The sequence below is a fragment of the Cucumis sativus genome, chromosome 4 (assembly GCF_000004075.3).
Source record: "Cucumis sativus cultivar 9930 chromosome 4, Cucumber_9930_V3, whole genome shotgun sequence".
In the NCBI taxonomy this organism is placed as follows: domain Eukaryota; kingdom Viridiplantae; phylum Streptophyta; class Magnoliopsida; order Cucurbitales; family Cucurbitaceae; genus Cucumis; species Cucumis sativus.
Window position 1 is genome coordinate 12,112,030 of NC_026658.2, and position 18,429 is coordinate 12,130,458.

Consider the following 18,429-nt stretch of genomic DNA (forward strand, 5'->3'; position numbering starts at 1 on the left):
TGGATCAGAGAGGATTCCTCCTCTTTTCAAAGCCCTCAATCAAACTCAATTAGAGTAAAAAGGAAAAAATTTCATCTCGGGCACGTGTACCTCACACGTGTCTCTCTAGGATTTCCAAGTTCTCTCACTCGGCTGGTGAAGGAGGCGAATGCTTGGTGAGTGCTGCGGTCAGCAAGGGATCAAATTTGAAGGTAATTCATTCGGTTTTTGGCAGATTGAATGTGATAACTAATGTCATTTGGTATCCATTTCGAAATTGATTACAATTGATCAATTGAACCATTACGAATGATATTCATTTTGATTCGGGAGAATTAACGTCTGTCCAGAAATTGTTTAAATCTATTTCCAAGCTGAATTGATTTGAACTATCTTGAAAGTATTGTGTGTGGTACGAATCGATTTATTGGCAACCACTTCTGGCGTTTGAAGACCATGATTTAATTCACTCGCTGAAGGGATCTCGCATGAATCTCCTCGGTTGAATTTCAATTCTTTTTTGAGTTCATTCGTGTTCCCAGATTGGGCCGAAAAGATCATCACGGATGTTGGGTTGATGTCCTAAGCATGAAACGATGAAGAAATTATCCAGTGACGTTAAGGAGGTGAAGAAACGCATGATGTCAAGCCTTCAACGCGTACATGATATGGCGGCGAACGACCGAAGGGCGGCCGACTGCAAAGGCTGACCTAATTTATGTGAGGAAGAAACGGTCGGACATGAGTGGACCCAAACCGGTTTACGTGAACCGTGAAACATATAAAAATCAAAATACAGGAAATGGACCGAGCGGAGATGGTCACATGAAGATTGTTGGCCCAAAGGTGTGTGTGGCCGATTGTTTTGAATGAAAACTTGATGAAGCCTAGTGAGCCGGTAAATGGGCCGAAGCCGAATGGTGTGGACACATTTATGAATGGAATTGGTCATGGATCTCTGGTTGATGGGCCATCGTTGAATGATGGGCCACCCATCTCACACGAAACTGGGATCTCATAGAAGGAGTGCTTACCTGTTGGTGCTTCAAGTGTTCAGCATGTTGGGCAAATTGCAGCGACCGAAGGATATGGACCTGGGCTGGATGCTATTGCAAGTGCCCCAAAAGATTGGGCCGGTTGATGGGCATTTGAATGATGGGCCAGCCATTAGAGAACCGTTTGGTACTAATTCAAATGGTGGGCCGCCTGTTCCGATTCGTTGGGCATGAGGTGCATAAATCTAATAATTCTGGAGGTGCAGGTAAAAATTCATGGGCTTCCTTATTTGGCTCAACAAGAGGTTTCTCTATGACCTATACAACTCTGACTACTGTGGGAGAGAAAATTGTGGTGACCCCGTTTGAAGAAGTTATTAGTCAAGGAGTTAGAGTGTGGGAGAACTCCCTCATCAGCGCAATTAATTTGATGCAAAATTGCCGTATCTAGTCATCTATCGTCTTATAGAGAAGATTTGGGGTAGAATTTGAAATGCCAACACATTACTCTGATGGAGAATGGGCTCATCTGCTTTGAATTCAAACATCTGAAGTCGATAGAGTGGATCTTATCCCGTGGCCCATGGCACCTTGGAGGCAAACCTATGCTCCTCCGCAAATGGACTCCAGGTATAGTTCCTGAATCCTTTGTCTTTGATTCAATTCCTGTTTGGATAAAGTTAGGGAGGATTCCGTTGGAGCTATAGACGGATGTTGGTTTGACTGTGGTAGCGAGTGCAATAGGAAAACCTCTTTCAGTTGATCTTGCTACTAAAGAGAGGCGTCGTCTTTCTTATTCCCGTATATGTGTGGAATTGAATGTGAACAGTATTATGCCTGCCGAAGTAACAGTCAACCTTAGAGGAGAGGAATTTATTGTAACTGTCACTTATGAGTGGAAACGGAAAAAATGTAACTTGTGTCGATCTTTTGGACACTCGCAAAACACCCTTTAAAGAGGCAATGAAAATAGTAAAAAGGAAGCTGCAAGTAAAGAGGTTCCTGTTAAAGAGGTTGTTCCTACTAAAGAGGTGGTTCCAGATTGTGGGGAGTATGGAGATGTTGTGTTGGAATCCTTCCAACACATGGAAGAAGGAGAAATTATTACCCATAAACTGCCTGAAAAGGTGGAGGTAAATCGGGAGGAATTTACCCCAGTTGATAGGAAAAATAGGGGAATGATCTCTATTTGGGACAGAGGGAAAAGGGCGGAAGTGAGTATCACTAACTCCTTTAACAACCTCATGGAGGTGGATAAAGGAGATAAATGGCCTTTATCTATAGTGGATGGCTCCCCTCCTCCCTTACGAGTAGATGACTCTTCTATGGTCGTTTTGAGTACTATAGGTGATGTAATTCCTATGGGAGAGGCGGCTCCCATACAACCTCATGGTTAGTTGGTGTACGTGGAACGTGCGGGGCCTTAATAGCCCTGTAAAGTGTAGAGCGGTGAAGGACTTCTTAGCCGTGTCTATGGTGGGTTTCTATTGCATCCTGGATACTAAAGTTCGAGAGGAGAACTTTGTCTCGATATCTAGAAGATTTAGTGATTCGTAGGGGTTCATTAGTAACTACAGCAATAGTGGAGTAGGTCGGATGTGGATTATGTGGAAACGTAACAGATTCGTGTTCACGACTAACAAAGTTGTCGACCAGTTTATTTCTGGTGTAATAACAGATTTGATCTTTGGGGAGAAGGTAGAGGTTCTGTGTGTGTATGCCTCTAATAGTAATATCGAGAGACGTGTTTTATGGAGGCGAATAATTGAGATCTCTGCTGGTTGGAGAGGACCGGGTATGGTCTTTGGTGATTTTAACACCATCAGACTCCACTCTGAAGCCTTCGGGGGTGCTCCGAACGTGGAGGATATGGAGGAGTTTGACATGGCTATTCGAGAGGCGGACCTTATTGAACCCGCGGTCCAGGGGAACTGGTTTACTTGGACTAGTAAGAGACATGGGTTGGGTTTGATGAGGAGACTTGATCGTATCCTAGTGAATGATGAGGGGCTTAGTACATGGCCTAACATGTGGGTTAACGTCGTCCCGTGGGGTATTTCTGATCATTCTTCCATACTTGTCTATCCCAGTAATCAGCGAAGCCAACAAGTGGTCTCTTTTCGTTTCTTTAACCATTGGGTTGAAGAAGCGTCCTTTATGGATGTTGTGTCCTCTGCTTGGACCAAAGATACTAGAGTTTCTCCAATTTTGAATAGTGTAAGGAACTTAAGAAATCTCAAGTCGATTCTTCGCAGACATTTTGGTAGGCATATCTGAACCATCAGTGAGGATGTTCGTCTTGCCAATGATACCATGGACCGAGCTTAAAGAGAGATGGAGACGAACTCTCTGTTGGAGGAGGCGACTAATCACGCGAGCTTAGCCACGATAAACTTTTGGAAAGCGGTTAGAGTGGAGGAAGCCGCTATGCGCCAGAATTCGCAAATCAGATGGTTGAAGCTAGATGACCAGAATACTGCCTTTTTTCATCGATATGTTCGATCAAGGCAGAGCAGCAATGCTTTGAGATCAGTTATTGACGCAGATGGAAATTGGTTGACTAACCATGATCAGGTGACTCAGGTGGTAGTGAATTATTTCAAAGATAGTCTGGGTTCTCAGAATATTAGCTATATTGAGCTCTCTACTTGTATTGAGGAGATTGTTCAGTTTAGATGGACTGAGGAGTGTTGCCAGGCCCTCCAGTCGCCTATTGGCAGGAAGGAAGTGAGACGTGTTCTGTTCTCCATGGATGGTGGAAAGGCTCCAGGTCATGATGGGTATTCAGTTGGCTTCTTCAAAGGAGCTTGGACAGTGGTTGGAGAGGGCTTCTGTGATGTCGTCTTACACTTCTTTGAGACCAATTACTTCCCTCAAGGGGTGAATACGACTGCTATTACACTTATTCCTAAAAGGAATGGTGTTAATCGATTGGAGGATTTCAGCCCTATATCTTGTTGTAGCGTTATTTATAAATGCATTTCAAGAATATTGGTAGATAGGCTTCGTGTGTGGCTTCCTTCTTTTGTTAGTGGAAATTAGCCAGCTTTCATCCCTGGGAGGAGTATTATTGACAATATTCTTCTTTGTCAGGAGCTTGTAAGGGCATACCATTTGCATAGAGGTAAACCTCAGTCCACTATGAAGGTTGACCTCCAAAAAGCATATGATTCTGTTAATTGGGATTTCCTCTTTGGCCTGCTGATTGCCATAGGTACGCCTTTAAGATTTGTGAGTTGGGTTCGAGCGTGTGTGACCTCTCCGATGTTCTCCATTATGATTAATGGATCGTTGTAAGGTTTTTTCCATGGGAGGAAAGGACTTAGACAAGGTGACCCTTTATCCCCGTTCTTATTTGTGATGGTCATGGAGGTGCTTTCTCGCATGTTGAACAGCCCACCTAAGAATTTTCAATTCCACCAGTTTTGTGAGAAGGTCAGATTAACTCATCTTACTTTTATAGATGACTTGATGATCTTTTGTACTGCTTATAATCATTCTATAAGTTTCATAAAAGAGAGTATTAAGAGGTTTGGTGAGCTTTCAGGACTGTTTGCTAATCTTGCTAAAAGCTCAATTTTTCTTGTGGGGGTTAATAGTTCGAAAGCTTCTCGGCTTGCTGCTAACATGGGTTTTTCCATTGGTCATCTCCCTGTTCGTTATCTTGGGCTTCCTCTCCTCTCTGGAAGATTGCGGAGCTCTGATTGTGATCCCCTTATTCAGCGTATTACCAGTCGTATTCGGTCTTGGTCTGCTAGAGTGTTATCTTTTGCAGGTAGACTTCAGCTTGTTCGCTCAGTCCTTAGGAGCCTTCAGGTTTATTGGGCTAGTGTGTTCATGCTTCCTATGAAAGTCCACAGAGACGTTGATAAGATCTTGAGGGCTTATCTGTGGAGAGGTAAGGAGGAGGGAAGAGGTGGTGCTAAAGTTGCCTGGGATGAGGTTTGTCTTCCTTTTGATGAAGGAGGTCTTGATATTCGTGATGGATCTTCTTGGAATATAGCAAGCACGTTGAAGATATTATGGTTGCTACTTGTTAAATCTGGTAGTTTGTGAGTTGCTTGGGTGGAATCTTATATCCTTAAAGGGAGATCGCTGTGGGAGATCGATGCTGGGGTGGGTCGATCTTGGTGCTTTAGGGAAATCTTGCGTAAGCGGGATATCCTTAAAGCTCATGTTAAGATGGAGGTGGGCAATGGAAGGAAGTGTAGAGTGTGGTTGGTTCCATGGATTCAGGGTGGGCCGATTATCCAGCAGTTTGGGAAGAGGGTGATCTATGATGCGGGTAGTCGGTGGGATGCGAGGCTGGTGGATTTCATGGGTCGGGATGGTGATTGGAGGTGGCCGCTTGTTTCTTTGGATTTGATGGACATTTGGGATAGGGTTCAGGGAGTGAGGCCGAGTCCGAGTGTTGAGGATAGGTGGGTCTGGGTGCCGGGGAGTCATGATAGTTTTTCGATCACTAGTGCGTGGGAGACTATTCGTCCTCATAGTAGTAGGGTTGGTTGGTCGGGTTTACTATGGGGTGGGGGAAATATTCCTAAGCACTCCTTCTGTGCTTGGTTGGCCATCAGGGATAGGTTGGGTACTAGAGATAGGTTAAGTCGGTGGGATAGGTCGATTCCTTTATCGTGTTTGCTTTGTGGAGGGAACTATGAGTCTCGTGATCATTTGTTTTTTTTCTTGTCATTTTGGGTGGGAGATTTGGTCGAGGATCCTTTTGCTTATGTCATCTTCTCATAGAATCGGTTATTGGGGGGTTGGTTATCTTGGATTTATAATCAGGGTATTGGGAAGAGTGTGAGGAGAAAACTGTGGCGCCTTCTCTGGTGTGCTACAATTTATTTCATTTGGCAGGAGCGAAATCATCGTCTTCATGGAGGTGCTATTCGGGAGCCTATGGTTGTATTCCAGCTCATTCGGTCGTGTATTAAAGCGTGTGCTGCTTCTTGGTCGGATGGTGTTCATGGTCTTATTTAATGTTCTTTTCGTTTGCTTGTTCCCGGGTTGTGGGTTTCTCTTCTCTTTATTAACTTTGTTGTCTTTCTCTCTTCTTCTTGTCCTTTTAATGTTTGGAACACTAGTTGGTTTCTTTTGGTTTTAGTTCTTGTTCCCGAGATGTGGGGTTGTTTTGGGTACTTATGGGTTGTTTTGTCTAACTACTTGTTCTGTGAGTGTTGTTCGCTCTTTTGTCTTGACCTCAGGCTGTGAGGTCCACCTTGTTGTTGTATAATATTATCATTACCTTTTCAAAAAAAAAAATCAAACTCAATGCTAAGTTTGACTGCTCCCTTCGAAGTGACAACAAGCCTCGTTTTCGCCCTACTGTGGATCGAGGAGGATTCCTCCTCTTTTCAAAGCCCTCAATCAAACTTGACGTTATGTTTAAAACACTAAAAATAGATGGTCTAGTTTTGGTTAGGCCAAAAGCGATGTTTTCCCCCAAAAGCTCTAATAGCTAGGGAACTCAACATGTTCTACTTGACCTAACCGACTTGACTCTATATTTTTTATGAGCTTTTTTTAATGCATATTGCATATGTTTTTTTTTATAATTGTTGATTGTCTCACTTTTTTATGGTCTGCATTTACGAGCCTCTTTTCTTTCTTTGTTATGAACTGCGGTAACTAGGCATTGCTAGAACCGATGGGGTAACATTTCTATGGTTCTACACTTAGTTTCTAAGTGTGATTGCTCACCTCTAATTTTCAAAACACTTAATTTCTAAGCACATACAATGTTCACCTAGAAAAAAATGAAAATTGTTGTAGTTAAGATCAAAACTAAATAGTTATGAAATAAGACATAAGAGATTTGATTTTAACAACCTTCCCGTTGTACTTGGGATCCACTCTGGCTTTGTGCTGGAAAATTGGTTTGGAGCTGATCGTAAGCTTTCGGTTGCTCTTCTGTAACCTTTAGATACTCTTCAAAGCTATAAGCTTTGCTTCCTGACGAAGAATCTTCTACTATTACAATACATAAGAAAATTCTATTTCATAAACCCTGTATCATAATTGAGGCTGATAGAATGATTATTCTATAACCCTACGATAGTTTCATTCTTAACATTCATAGACACGATGCATGGCAGCTATCCAATTCTATTTCATGTTCTCTAGAATGGCTCGGTTTAACAATAATGTTAATTTTTGTTTTCTATTTTAAAATAATAACGCTGCTTACTAATCTTTTTTTTTTCCATTTGGCATTCTACTTTTTCTACTCAGCTTTCTTTTCCTAGTGATAACAAATAATACGGGTGATAAAAAACTTAATCACTCACTTGTTTCAGCCACCGAAAGCCCTTCTGCTTTAGAAATAGAAGATGGGTTTGAGTAGGTAGATTTACTTGCATTGTATGTGCTGTTCATTGAACTCTCAATTTCATCGAGACCAATTTCTCACTCAAACATGGTCTTGCATTCTCTAGAAACGTCCTACAAACAAAAATGAAGAACAAAAAACTACAATAAGGTCTATGAAAAAGTTACAAAGGAAAATCTCAAAAACTGATATGTAAGTCATAACAACCTTAAGTCCTCTTACCGTGGGTTAAAATGCACGTAAGGTTTTTCCAAGAGTCCGAGCAACCAGCATGTAAATAAGTTAAGTCAACTAAATTTGCTATAAATTTACTCGTATTAACATTATCATTGTTATAGACTTGACAACTTCAAATTTATCAATATAAAATATGCTTTAACAAAACGTACCTTGAGGTTCCTCCAACCTTATTAAAAAAGCAAATAATCCAACAATTTAACAAATTTATAGTGCATATTATGTATATCAATTGATCACAACAAAATAAGATCGAACAAATACCCATGAGTAATATTTAGCCACCAAATGAATAATGATGAAAACCTGAAAACAAAACCGAGAAAAAAAAGGAAACAATTCATCAACAAAACAAATTTAGGGGACTAAAAAATTGCTTACCTTATTACACACTTCAAAATATTAAGAAAAGTGGAGGGAAAAAACCAACCAATAATCAACAAATAAACTTCAACACAAATAGCCATAAATTTTCTTCTTTAAAGGTATCACAAATAAGTCCATCAGTAATAACAAAATAAAAAAGGGCAATGTGCAATTGAATTCTGCAGTCGTAAAGCTATGCTAAAGGCAGTATGAAATCAAACTTGAGCACTAACAAAATTTGCAAAACAAAAATTATTAGACATCATTAACTAAAGTACCAGCACAACAATGAATGTGTAACCTCCGCAAGAGCAAACCCGAATGGAGAAGAACATGAAGAAATATATAAATAGAAGAAACATAAAAGACAAACATGAAACACATGGAAATATACAAAGGGGATAAATAAAAGTACAATTATAAAGTGATGAAGCACAAATATAGGTATCAACAGAACCTGAATACAAGTCTTACCCTATCTCGACTGTCGAGGAGTGTTAACCAACCGTCGGAAGGTTGGTTTATTTTTTAGAAAAAATTAATGTTGTCTGAATTCTTTTCCAAGCCACTAACCAGCCCCTCCTTATCTATGATCGGCGATCAACTCCTCAACCTCTAATTACATTTAAAAGAGTGATGCGAACATTGTGTGAAATCCCAAACCTTTGATGGATCCCACCATCACTCTCTTTCTATCCCTTCAAAACCTCATTATTTTCAAGAGAGGCCTCAAAGCTTCTTCCAATTAACATAAAAGAAGAATGAAAGAGAAGGAGAGAAAGGGAAAGTGGTTCAAAAGCTATGGAAAAAAAAGTAAAAGAAAATGGTCTACTCATTGGCACATCTTACACAGATGATAATGTTAGGGCAAGGCAATGAGAGACAGAATGCTTTTGGAGCCTTCTCCTCTACTTTCGAAGATTTTAACAAACTAAAATATGCAAATGTTACAAGAAAGATCTTTGGAGATTTGAAATAATCCAAAATAAAGAAAAAGGAAAACCCCAATATGTACAAATTTCAGAATCTAAAACTTGAAAAGTGATTGAATGATGAGATATGTTTGTACAATCATTATAGAGACAGTGAAATATTAAAACAAAAATGAAACGTACCAAGATAAAAAGAATAGCAACTAGTATTATGACCTTTGTATGTCTTCAAAATACAAACATCAAAATGAATCAAGAGATCTACCACACAAATAATGGTATCAACAAATAAAGCAATTGTTTTAGTAACAATATTTGAGTACAATTAAACTAAGCATGCTATTGTCCTTGACAAATTTACATTCTTCTAATCGAACAAAATCTGACCTTTAAATAGTGATAGAAACTGAAGATGAAAGCAAGTTTAGCTACAACTTCAGACCGTGATATATATGACGGAACCTATAAAAAAAAGAAGAGTACCTAACTATATATACACAGAGGAGATCTGATGCTTACTAGCACATCAGAGGCTCAATCAATTTATATTTAATTGAAAAACAATCCCTATATTTTAATGCATACACATTGAATAGCCCCTGTTTCAATCCAATTTACAAAACTACCTCCATAAAATTACATAATGGGGGAAGTTCGACCGGATGCACTGTGCTTTACCAGAACCACATGAAATTATTGGAACATAGTTCATTCAATTAACTTTCTGTAATGCCCCAAAGGTATGTATATATATATATTTTGTTTTTAATTTTATAATATATATATATATATTTATACTTAATTTAAATAAAAAGAAAAGAAAAGAAAAGAATATATTTTTCCTTCCTTCTTCCTCTCGCACGAGCGTCGCACACAACCCCTCTCTCATTTTCTTTTCTTCTTCCCGTCCCGCCGCAGCCAACCGCAGCCCAGCCGCAACCACACCTCTATCTTCTTCTTCCCGTCCCGCCGCAGCCAACGCAGCCCAGCCGCAACCACACCTCTATCTTCTTCTTCCCGTCCCGCAGCTAGCCGCCGATCCTTTCTTTCCATTTTCTTCTTCCGTCCGCAGCCCACCGCGAAGCAAGATTGCGCCGCTGCCAGTCCAGATCTGCGGCGCCGTTGCTCTTCCGTCGCTGCAACCGTCGGCCGCCATCTCTGTTCGCGAAGCAAGGCCGCCGCGTGAACCTGTAACCGCCGGCTGTCTCCTCCTTCCTTTCTCCTCTGTTTTCAGCCCAGCCGCCGCCGATTCCTTCTCCTCCGTCGTCTGCACTGCCGCGGACTCTCCGGCCATTTGTATACGGTCTCTCCGTCGCACGTCATCTCTTCGCAAAGCCACTGCTCGATTTCTTTCGTGAAGATTTGGGTAAGTTGCAAAAAGATTCACATTGGGTTGAATTTAAATGACTGATGCGTTGAAGGGAATTATTGAGAAATTGTCTTAATGTTTAGGTTCGTTCTTCATAGACTTCAACGTGGTTAAGGAGCTTAACAAATTTGAAGGTAAGGGATTTTCTACTGGACTCACTTATGATTGTGAATTGCATGTCTGAATGATTATCTTTGACTGAGTAAAGATGTTGAGATGATACTTATGTTTATACACGTATGGGTGTAGATTCGGTGCTGAATGTACACTGTGATTGACTGAAAATATATATACATATGCATAGGAATTGAAGTAGACTTAATGTGGAATGCATATTGTGATTGTCATGGAATATATATATATGTGTGTGGATGTGGACAGGACGAAAATTGTAGATTATGCTTGTATGAGATGCAGATGCGATCTTGTGATTGTCGTTTAGATTGGGTGTCGTTACGCTAAAGTATGACTGTGTGCTGGTGATCTGAGGGGTGTATTGACTGTATAGTTTGATTGACTGATGTATTAGTATTTATTGACAGACATATGACCTAAGTGAGATAAGTTGACTGTTAGGACGTTGAGAGAAAGAACTCTATGTTTGAAGTATCTGAAGGATGGGTTGAATGGAATGAGGGGATAAATTGTTAGGTTGTATTGGGATGATTACCTTGTAGGTGTCCCACGGGATCACCAATTTATTTTTGCACCTTCGGGAGCATTTGACTGATATGTGTTCTGCAGAACACTAGACTGATATGTACGTCCCTCGGGGCGTTAGACTGATATGTACGTCCTTCGGGGCGTTAGACTGAAATGTGTATCCTACGGGATCACAAGACTGCGACTGTACAGGGTGTCCCAATAGAACTTTAACAATTTATTTTCCCCTGACGAGACCAGTAGAGGGTCTCTTACTGAGTATTTAAAATACTCACCCTTCTTATGTTTAATTTTCAGGCAAAGGTAATAAAGGCGGCAAACCGGCGAGGGGCAGGAAGGAAGCGTGATGCCATAGGAAACGTGTAATTGCTTCCGCTTAATTAAGATTGATTTGAAATTTAGTTTACAAACGTTTGTTGCAAACAGTATTAGTTTATGTTTTCTTGAATGTTTAAAAATCAGGCCTGACTTGAAGATGTTTTTTTTTTTTAAATTGCTTACGTTTTTTTTTTATTTTAATCAGAGTCTTTTATTTGTTAAAAACTAACGATCTCGACTTACTTAGAAAAGTTGGGTCGTTACAGTTGGTATCAGAGCCTAAGTTTTAGGTTCTGTAGACTGACTTACGATGTAAGTCTATGTTTTTGTGTTCCTATGGCAAACGCGACCCTTCGTCTCTCGTCAGGTATGCTTTATGCTTATATGTATGGTTTATTTGCATGACCTTGCCTAAATTAAACTAGATTGCATGACGATAAAGACTTGCTTATGTTTATGATTAAGATTTTGTTAAAGAGTGTTGTTGGTGGGTAATAGGAATTATGCCGCCAAGGGAAGAAGTACGTAGAGGAGGTCGTAGAGGCCGAGGTAGAGGAGTAGTAGGGCCGAGGTAGAGGAGCAGGTCGTAATCAGCCTACTGGGGTCAAGCTGAACAGCAAATTCCTGCTGCACCCGTGACTCACGTTGAGTTTGATGCACTGTCTGCTCACATGGAGCAGAGGTTTACAGAACTTATGACAGCTATAGCTCAAAACCAGCAGGCACCTGCAGTCCCACCTGCACCTGTAGTTCCCCCTGCACCAGCAGCCCCTCCTGCACAAGAATTACCTAACCAACTTTCTGCTGAGGCGAAACATTTGAGGGACTTTCGGAAGTATGACCTCAGACGTTTGATGGGTCACTGGAGGATCCTACTAAAGCTGAAATGTGGTTGTCCTATGTGGAAACCATATTTAATTACATGAGATGTCCTGAGGAGCACAGAGTTCAGTGTGCTGCTTTTCTACTGAGGGACAGAGGCATTATCTGGTGGAGGACTACAATGCGCATGCTAGGTGGAGATGTGAGGCAGATTACCTGGGATCAGTTTAAGGACTGCTTCTATACCAAGTTTTTCTCGGCTAACCTTAGAGACGCCAAAAGCCAGGAATTCTTGGAGTTGAAGCAAGGATATATGACAGTCGAGGAGTACGACCAGGAGTTTGATATGCTGTCACGTTTTGCCCCTGAGCTTGTTAGTAATGAGCAGGCTAGAGCTGATAGGTTCGTCAAGGGATTGAGAGATGAAATTAGGGGTTTGTGCGAGCACTAAAGCCCACTACCCAAGCTGAAGCACTGCGTCTGGCAGTGGATATGAGTATTGGGAAGGATGAAAGACAGCCAAGGAGCTTTAATAAGGGATCGTCGTCGGGTCAAAAGAGAAAAGTAGAGCAGATAACTGTAGGAGTTCCTCAGAGGAACATGAGACCAGGTGATTCTTTTCGCAGTTTCCAGCAGAATTCTGGCGCGTGCAGGAGACACTACTCAAGAGAGGCCAGTATGTGATACGTGTGGGAAACGCCACCTGGGTCGTTGTTTGATGGAACGAGAGTCTGTTATAAGTGCAAGCAAGAGGGACACATGGCTGATAGGTGTCCCTTGAGATCTACTGGGGCTGGATCGAGCAGTCAGGGAGAGAGACCTCCACAGCGGGGTACAATCTTTGCCACTAATAGATCAGAGGCAGAGAAGGCCGGCACAGTAGTGACAGGTACGTTACCAGTATTGGGGCATTTTGCCTTGACCTTGTTTGACTCGGGATCTTCTCATTCATTTATTTCATCGCTTTTTGTGACGCATGCATGCTTAGAAGTGGAACCTTAGACTATGTTTTGTCAGTGTCTACACCGTCTGGAGAAATTATGTTGTCTAAGGAAAAGATTAAAGCATGTGAAATTGAAATAGCTGGTCGTGTGTACTGGACGTAACCTTGTTGGTATTAGATATGCGTGACTTTGATGTAATTTTAGGTATGGATTGGCTAGCTACTAATGATGCTAGTATTGATTGTTCTCGTAAGGAAGTTGTGTTTAGTCCCCCTACTGCATCTAGCTTTAAATTCAAGGAGTAGGAACAGTAGTACTGCCTAAAGTAATCTCAGCTATGAAAGCTAGTAAACTACTCAACCAGGGTACTTGGAGTATTTTGGCAAGTGTGGTGGATACTAGGGAAGGTGAGACTTCTTTAACTTCAGAACCTGTGGTAAGAGACTACCCAGATGTATTTCCAAAAGATCTTCCAGGACTACCGCCACATAGAGAGGTTGATTTTGCCATTGAGTTGGAGCCAAACACTACTCCTATTTCTAGAGCCCCTTATAGGATGGCTCCTGCTGAGTTGAAAGAACTGAAGGTACAGTTACAGAATTGCTTGACAAAGGCTTTATTCGACCTAGTGTGTCACCTTGGGGTGCACCAGTATTGTTTGTGAAGAAGAAGGATGGGTCGATGCGTCTTTGCATTGACTATAGAGAGTTGAATAAAGTAACAGTCAAGAACAGGTATCCTTTACCCAGAATCGATGATTTTGTTCGATCAGTTACAGGGAGCCACGGTGTTCTCTAAGATTGACTTACGGTCAGGTTATCACCAGTTGAGGATTAGAGACCGTGATATTCCTAAGACTGCCTTTCGTTCGAGGTATGGACATTATGAATTCATAGTGATGTCTTTTGTTTGACTAATGCACCTGCTGTATTTATGGATTTGATGAACAGGGTGTTTAAGGATTTCTTGGACACTTTTGTGATAGTCTTCATTGATGATTATCTTGGTTTATTCCAAGACTGAAGTCGAACATGAGGAACATTTTACATAAGGTATTAGAGACTCTTCGAGCCAATAAACTGTATGCTAAGTTCTCGAAGTGCGAATTTTGGTTGAAGCAAGTGACTTTTCTTGGTCATGTGGTTTCCAGTGAGGGAGTTTCAGTAGACCTGCAAAGATAGAAGCTGTTACCAGTTGGTCTCGACCCTCCACAGTTGGTGAGGTTCGTAGTTTTCTGGTGTTTAGCAGGGTACTACCGGAGGTTTGTGGAGGATTTTTCAACGTTTGGCTACTCCTTTGACTCAGTTGACAAGGAAGGGAACTCCGTTTGTTTGGAGTCCAGCTTGTGAGGATAGTTTTCAGAACCTTAAGCAAAGGTTAGTTACTGCACCGGTCCTTACTGTACCAGATGGATCATTGGAAGTTTGTGATTTACAGTGATGCTTCCAAGAAAGGACTGGGTTGTGTTTTGATGCAGAAAGGTAAGGTGGTTGCTTATGCCTCTCGTCAGTTGAAGAGTCACGAAGCAGAACTACCCACACATGATTTGGAGTTGGCAGCAGTGGTTTTTTGCATTGAAGATATGGAGACATTACTTTGTACGGTGAAAAGATACAAATCTTTACTGACCATAAGAGCCTAAAGTACTTCTTCACTCAGAAGGAGTTGAATATGAGACAGCCGAAGGTGGCTCGAGTTGGTAAAAGATTATGACTGTGAGATATTATACCATCCTGGTAAGGCGAATGTGGTGGCTGATGCTCTTAGTAGAAAAGCATCACATTCGTGCAGCACTCATTACTAGACAGGTACCATTGCATCGAGACTTGGAGAGAGCTGAGATTGCAGTGTCTGTGGGAGAGAGTCACCTCACAGCTAGCTCAATTAACGGTGCAACCGACTCTGAGGCAGCAAGATTGTTGATGGCTCAGAGTAATGATCCTTATTTGATGGGAGAGACGTAGCCTTGTTGAACAGGGCAGACTGATGAGTTCTCCATATCCTCTGATGGTGGGTTTGATGTTTGAGAGACGTTTATGTGTGCCAGCGAACAGTACAGTTAAGATTGACTTACTAGATGAAGCCCATAATTCCCCATTTTCCATGCATCCTGGTAGCACGAAAATGTATCAGGATCTAAAACGATTTTATTGGTGGCGGAATATGAAAAGAAGTGGCGGAATTTGTTAGTAAGTGTCTAGTATGTCAGCAAGTTAAGGCACCTAGACAGAAACCAGCAGGTTTATTACAACCTTTAAGTGTGCCAGAGTGGAAGTGGGAGAATGTGTCGATGGATTTTATTTCAGGGCTGCCTAAGACCCTGAAGGGTTTCACAGTGATTCTGGTTGTCATAGACAGGCTTACAAAATCGGCACATTTTGTACCAGGAAAATCCACTTATACTGCTAGTAAGTGGGCAGAGTTGTATTTAACTGAGATTGTGAGACTGCATGGAGTGCCTGTATCGATTGTTTCTGATAGGGATGCACGGTTTACTTCCAAGTTTTGGAAGGGACTTCAGACTGCTATGGGTACGAGATTGGATTTCAGTACAGCCTTTCATCCACAGACTGATGGTCAAACTGAACGTTTGAACCAAGTTTTAGAGGATATGCTACGAGCTTGTGTTATAGAGTTTCCAGGTAGTTGGGACTCTCATCTACATTTGATGGAGTTTGCTTATAACAACAGTTTCCAGGCTACCATCGGTATGGCACCATTTGAGGCTTTATATGGCAAATGTTGTAGAACCCCTGTTTGTTGGAGTGAGGTTGGTGAACATAGATTGATGGGACCTGAATTAGTTCGGTCTACTAATGAGGCTATTCAAAAGATTAGAGCACGTATGCAAACAGCGCAGAGTAGACAGAAGAGTTATGCGGATGTACGACGAAAAGACCTTAAGTTCGATGTGGGAGAAAAGGTATTCTTGAAGGTAGCACCTATGAAGGGTGTTATGCGTTTTGAGAAGAAAGGAAAGTTAAGTCCTCGTTTTGTTGGACCATTTGAGATCTTAGAGAGGGTTGGTGTTGTGGCGTATCGCTTGGCATTACCACCATCTCTCTCTGCAGTTCATAATGTTTTCATGTTTCGATGTTGAGGAAGTATGTGGCCGATACGTCTCATGTAGTGGACTATGAACCCTTGGAGATTGATGAGCATTTGAGCTATGTAGAACAACCTGTGGAGATTCTGGCTAGAGAGGTAAAGATGCTTCGTAATAGAAGCATTCCATTAGTAAAGGTTTTGTGGCGGAATCATCGAATTGAAGAGGCGACATGGGAGCGAGAGGAAGAGATGAGGACTCGTTATCCAGAGTTATTTCAGGATTAAAACTTTCGAGGACGAAAGTTTCTTAAGGAGGGAAGAATGTAATGCCCCAAAGGTATGTATATATATATATTTTGTTTTTAATTTTATATATATATATATTTATACTTAATTTAAATAAAAAGAAAGAAAAGAAAAGAATATTTTTCCTTCCTTCTTCCTCTCGCACGAGCGTCGCACACAACCCCTCTCTCATTTTCTTTTCTTCTTCCCGTCCCGCCGCAGCCAACCGCAGCCCAGCCGCAACCACACCTCTATCTTCTTCTTCCCGTCCCGCCGCAGCCAACCGCAGCCCAGCCGCAACCACACCTCTATCTTCTTCTTCCCGTCCCGCAGCTAGCCGCCGATCCTTTCTTTCCATTTTCTTCTTCCGTCCGCAGCCCCACCGCGAAGCAAGACTGCGCCGCTGCCAGTCCAGATCTGCGGCGCCGTTGCTCTTCCGTCGCTGCAACCGCGGCCGCCATCTCTGTTCGCGAAGCAAGGCCGCCGCGTGAACCTGTAACCGCCGGCTGTCTCCCCTCCCTTTCTCCTCTGTTTTCAGCCCAGCCGCCGCCGATTCCTTCTCCTCCGTCGTCTGCACTGCCGCGCGACTCTCCGGCCATTTGTATACGGTCTCTCCGTCGCACGTCATCTCTTCGCAAAGCCACTGCTCGATTTCTTTCGTGAAGATTTGGGTAAGTTGCAAAAAGATTCACATTGGGTTGAATTTAAATGACTGATGCGTTGAAGGAATTATTGAGAAATTGTCTTAATGTTTAGGTTCGTTCTTCATAGACTTCAACGTGGTTAAGGAGCTTAACAAATTTGAAGGTAAGGGATTTTCTACTGGACTCACTTATGATTGTGAATTGCATGTCTGAATGATTATCTTTGACTGAGTAAAGATGTTGAGATGATACTTATGTTTATACACGTATGGGTGTAGATTCGGTGCTGAATGTACACTGTGGATTGACTGAAAATATATATACATATGCATAGGAATTGAAGTAGACTTAATGTGGAATGCATATTGTGATTGTCATGGAATATATATATATGTGTGTGGATGTGGACAGGACGAAAATTGTAGATTATGCTTGTATGAGATGCAGATGCGATCTTGTGATTGTCGTTTAGATTGGGTGTCGTTACGCTAAAGTATGACTGTGTGCTGGTGATCTGAGGGGTGTATTGACTGTATAGTTTGATTGACTGATGTATTAGTATGTTATTGACAGACATATGACCTAAGTGAGATAAGTTGACTGTTAGGACGTTGAGAGAAAGAACTCTATGTTTTGAAGTATCTGAAGGATGGGTTGAATGGAATGAGGGGATAAATTGTTAGGTTGTATTGGGATGATTACCTTGTAGGTGTCCCACGGGATCACCAATTTATTTTGCACCTTCGGGAGCATTTGACTGATATGTGTTCTGCAGAACACTAGACTGATATGTACGTCCCTCGGGGCGTTAGACTGATATGTACGTCCTTCGGGCGTTAGACTGAAATGTGTATCCTACGGGATCACAAGACTGCGACTGTACAGGGTGTCCCAATAGAACTTTAACAATTTATTTTCCCCTGACGAGACCAGTAGAGGGTCTCTTACTGAGTATTTAAAATACTCACCCTTCTTATGTTTAATTTTCAGGCAAAGGTAATAAAGGCGGCAAACCGGCGAGGGGCAGGAAGGAAGCGTGATGCCATAGGAAACGTGTAATTGCTTCCGCTTAATTAAGATTGATTTGAAATTTAGTTTACAAACGTTTGTTGCAAACAGTATTAGTTTATGTTTTCTTGAATGTTTAAAAATCAGGCCTGACTTGAAGATGTTTTTTTTTTTAAATTGCTTACGTTTTGTTTTATTTTAATCAGAGTCTTTTATTTGTTAAAAACTAACGATCTCGACTTACTTAGAAAAGTTGGGTCGTTACACTTTCTATTCAATAATTGAAACAAATGGAAAGAGGACATATGAATATTAAATAAAGATGGAATTAATTGGGAACTCACGGAGTAATGCGATTTGTTCGGGGCTCACCATTGGAGTTGGAAAAGACACAAGGATTAGAAAGGAAAGGAAGAGGAGCGTCTGATAATCCAACGGATTCTTTGATGAGGGAGTACTAATAGTAGTAGTGGAGGTTCCAAGGACATTGA

General features: G+C 41.5%; 1 protein-coding gene and 3 long non-coding RNA genes across 4 annotated transcripts; 3 read left to right on the plus strand and 1 right to left on the minus strand.

The window, feature by feature from the left end:
• The first annotated feature begins 1,486 nt into the window (after nt 1-1,486).
• LOC116403415 lies at nt 1,487-3,251 on the plus strand. The gene is made up of 4 exons (XM_031884550.1): nt 1,487-1,604; nt 1,707-1,886; nt 1,935-2,366; nt 2,653-3,251. The coding sequence occupies exons 1-4, from the start codon at nt 1,487-1,489 to the stop codon at nt 3,249-3,251; spliced, it is 1,329 nt and encodes a 442-aa protein (XP_031740410.1).
• A 3,992-nt stretch (nt 3,252-7,243) lies between these two features.
• On the minus strand, nt 7,244-9,370 carry LOC116403557. The gene is made up of 3 exons (XR_004216359.1): nt 9,225-9,370; nt 7,804-7,845; nt 7,244-7,415 (listed from the first exon to the last, which is right to left on the minus strand). It is a non-coding gene; the product is annotated as an uncharacterized LOC116403557 (long non-coding RNA).
• Nucleotides 9,371-10,117: 747 nt separating this feature from the next.
• LOC116403558 lies at nt 10,118-11,357 on the plus strand. The gene is made up of 3 exons (XR_004216360.1): nt 10,118-10,203; nt 10,290-10,340; nt 11,167-11,357. It is a non-coding gene; the product is annotated as an uncharacterized LOC116403558 (long non-coding RNA).
• A 5,458-nt stretch (nt 11,358-16,815) lies between these two features.
• On the plus strand, nt 16,816-18,103 carry LOC116403559. Its single transcript, XR_004216361.1, has 3 exons — nt 16,816-16,957; nt 17,043-17,093; nt 17,921-18,103. It is a non-coding gene; the product is annotated as an uncharacterized LOC116403559 (long non-coding RNA).
• Nucleotides 18,104-18,429: the final 326 nt, after the last annotated feature.

Excerpts from the sequence above, each read along its gene's own strand:
- LOC116403415 (XM_031884550.1), top strand. The coding sequence starts at position 1,487 with ATGGAGAATGGGCTCATCTGCTTTGAATTCAAACATCTGAAGTCGATA. Across the intron at positions 1,605-1,706 it reads CCTCCGCAAATGGACTCCAG|CGAGTGCAATAGGAAAACCT; the intron begins GTATAGTTCCTG and ends TGACTGTGGTAG. Across the intron at positions 1,887-1,934 it reads TGAGTGGAAACGGAAAAAAT|GCAATGAAAATAGTAAAAAG; the intron begins GTAACTTGTGTC and ends CCCTTTAAAGAG.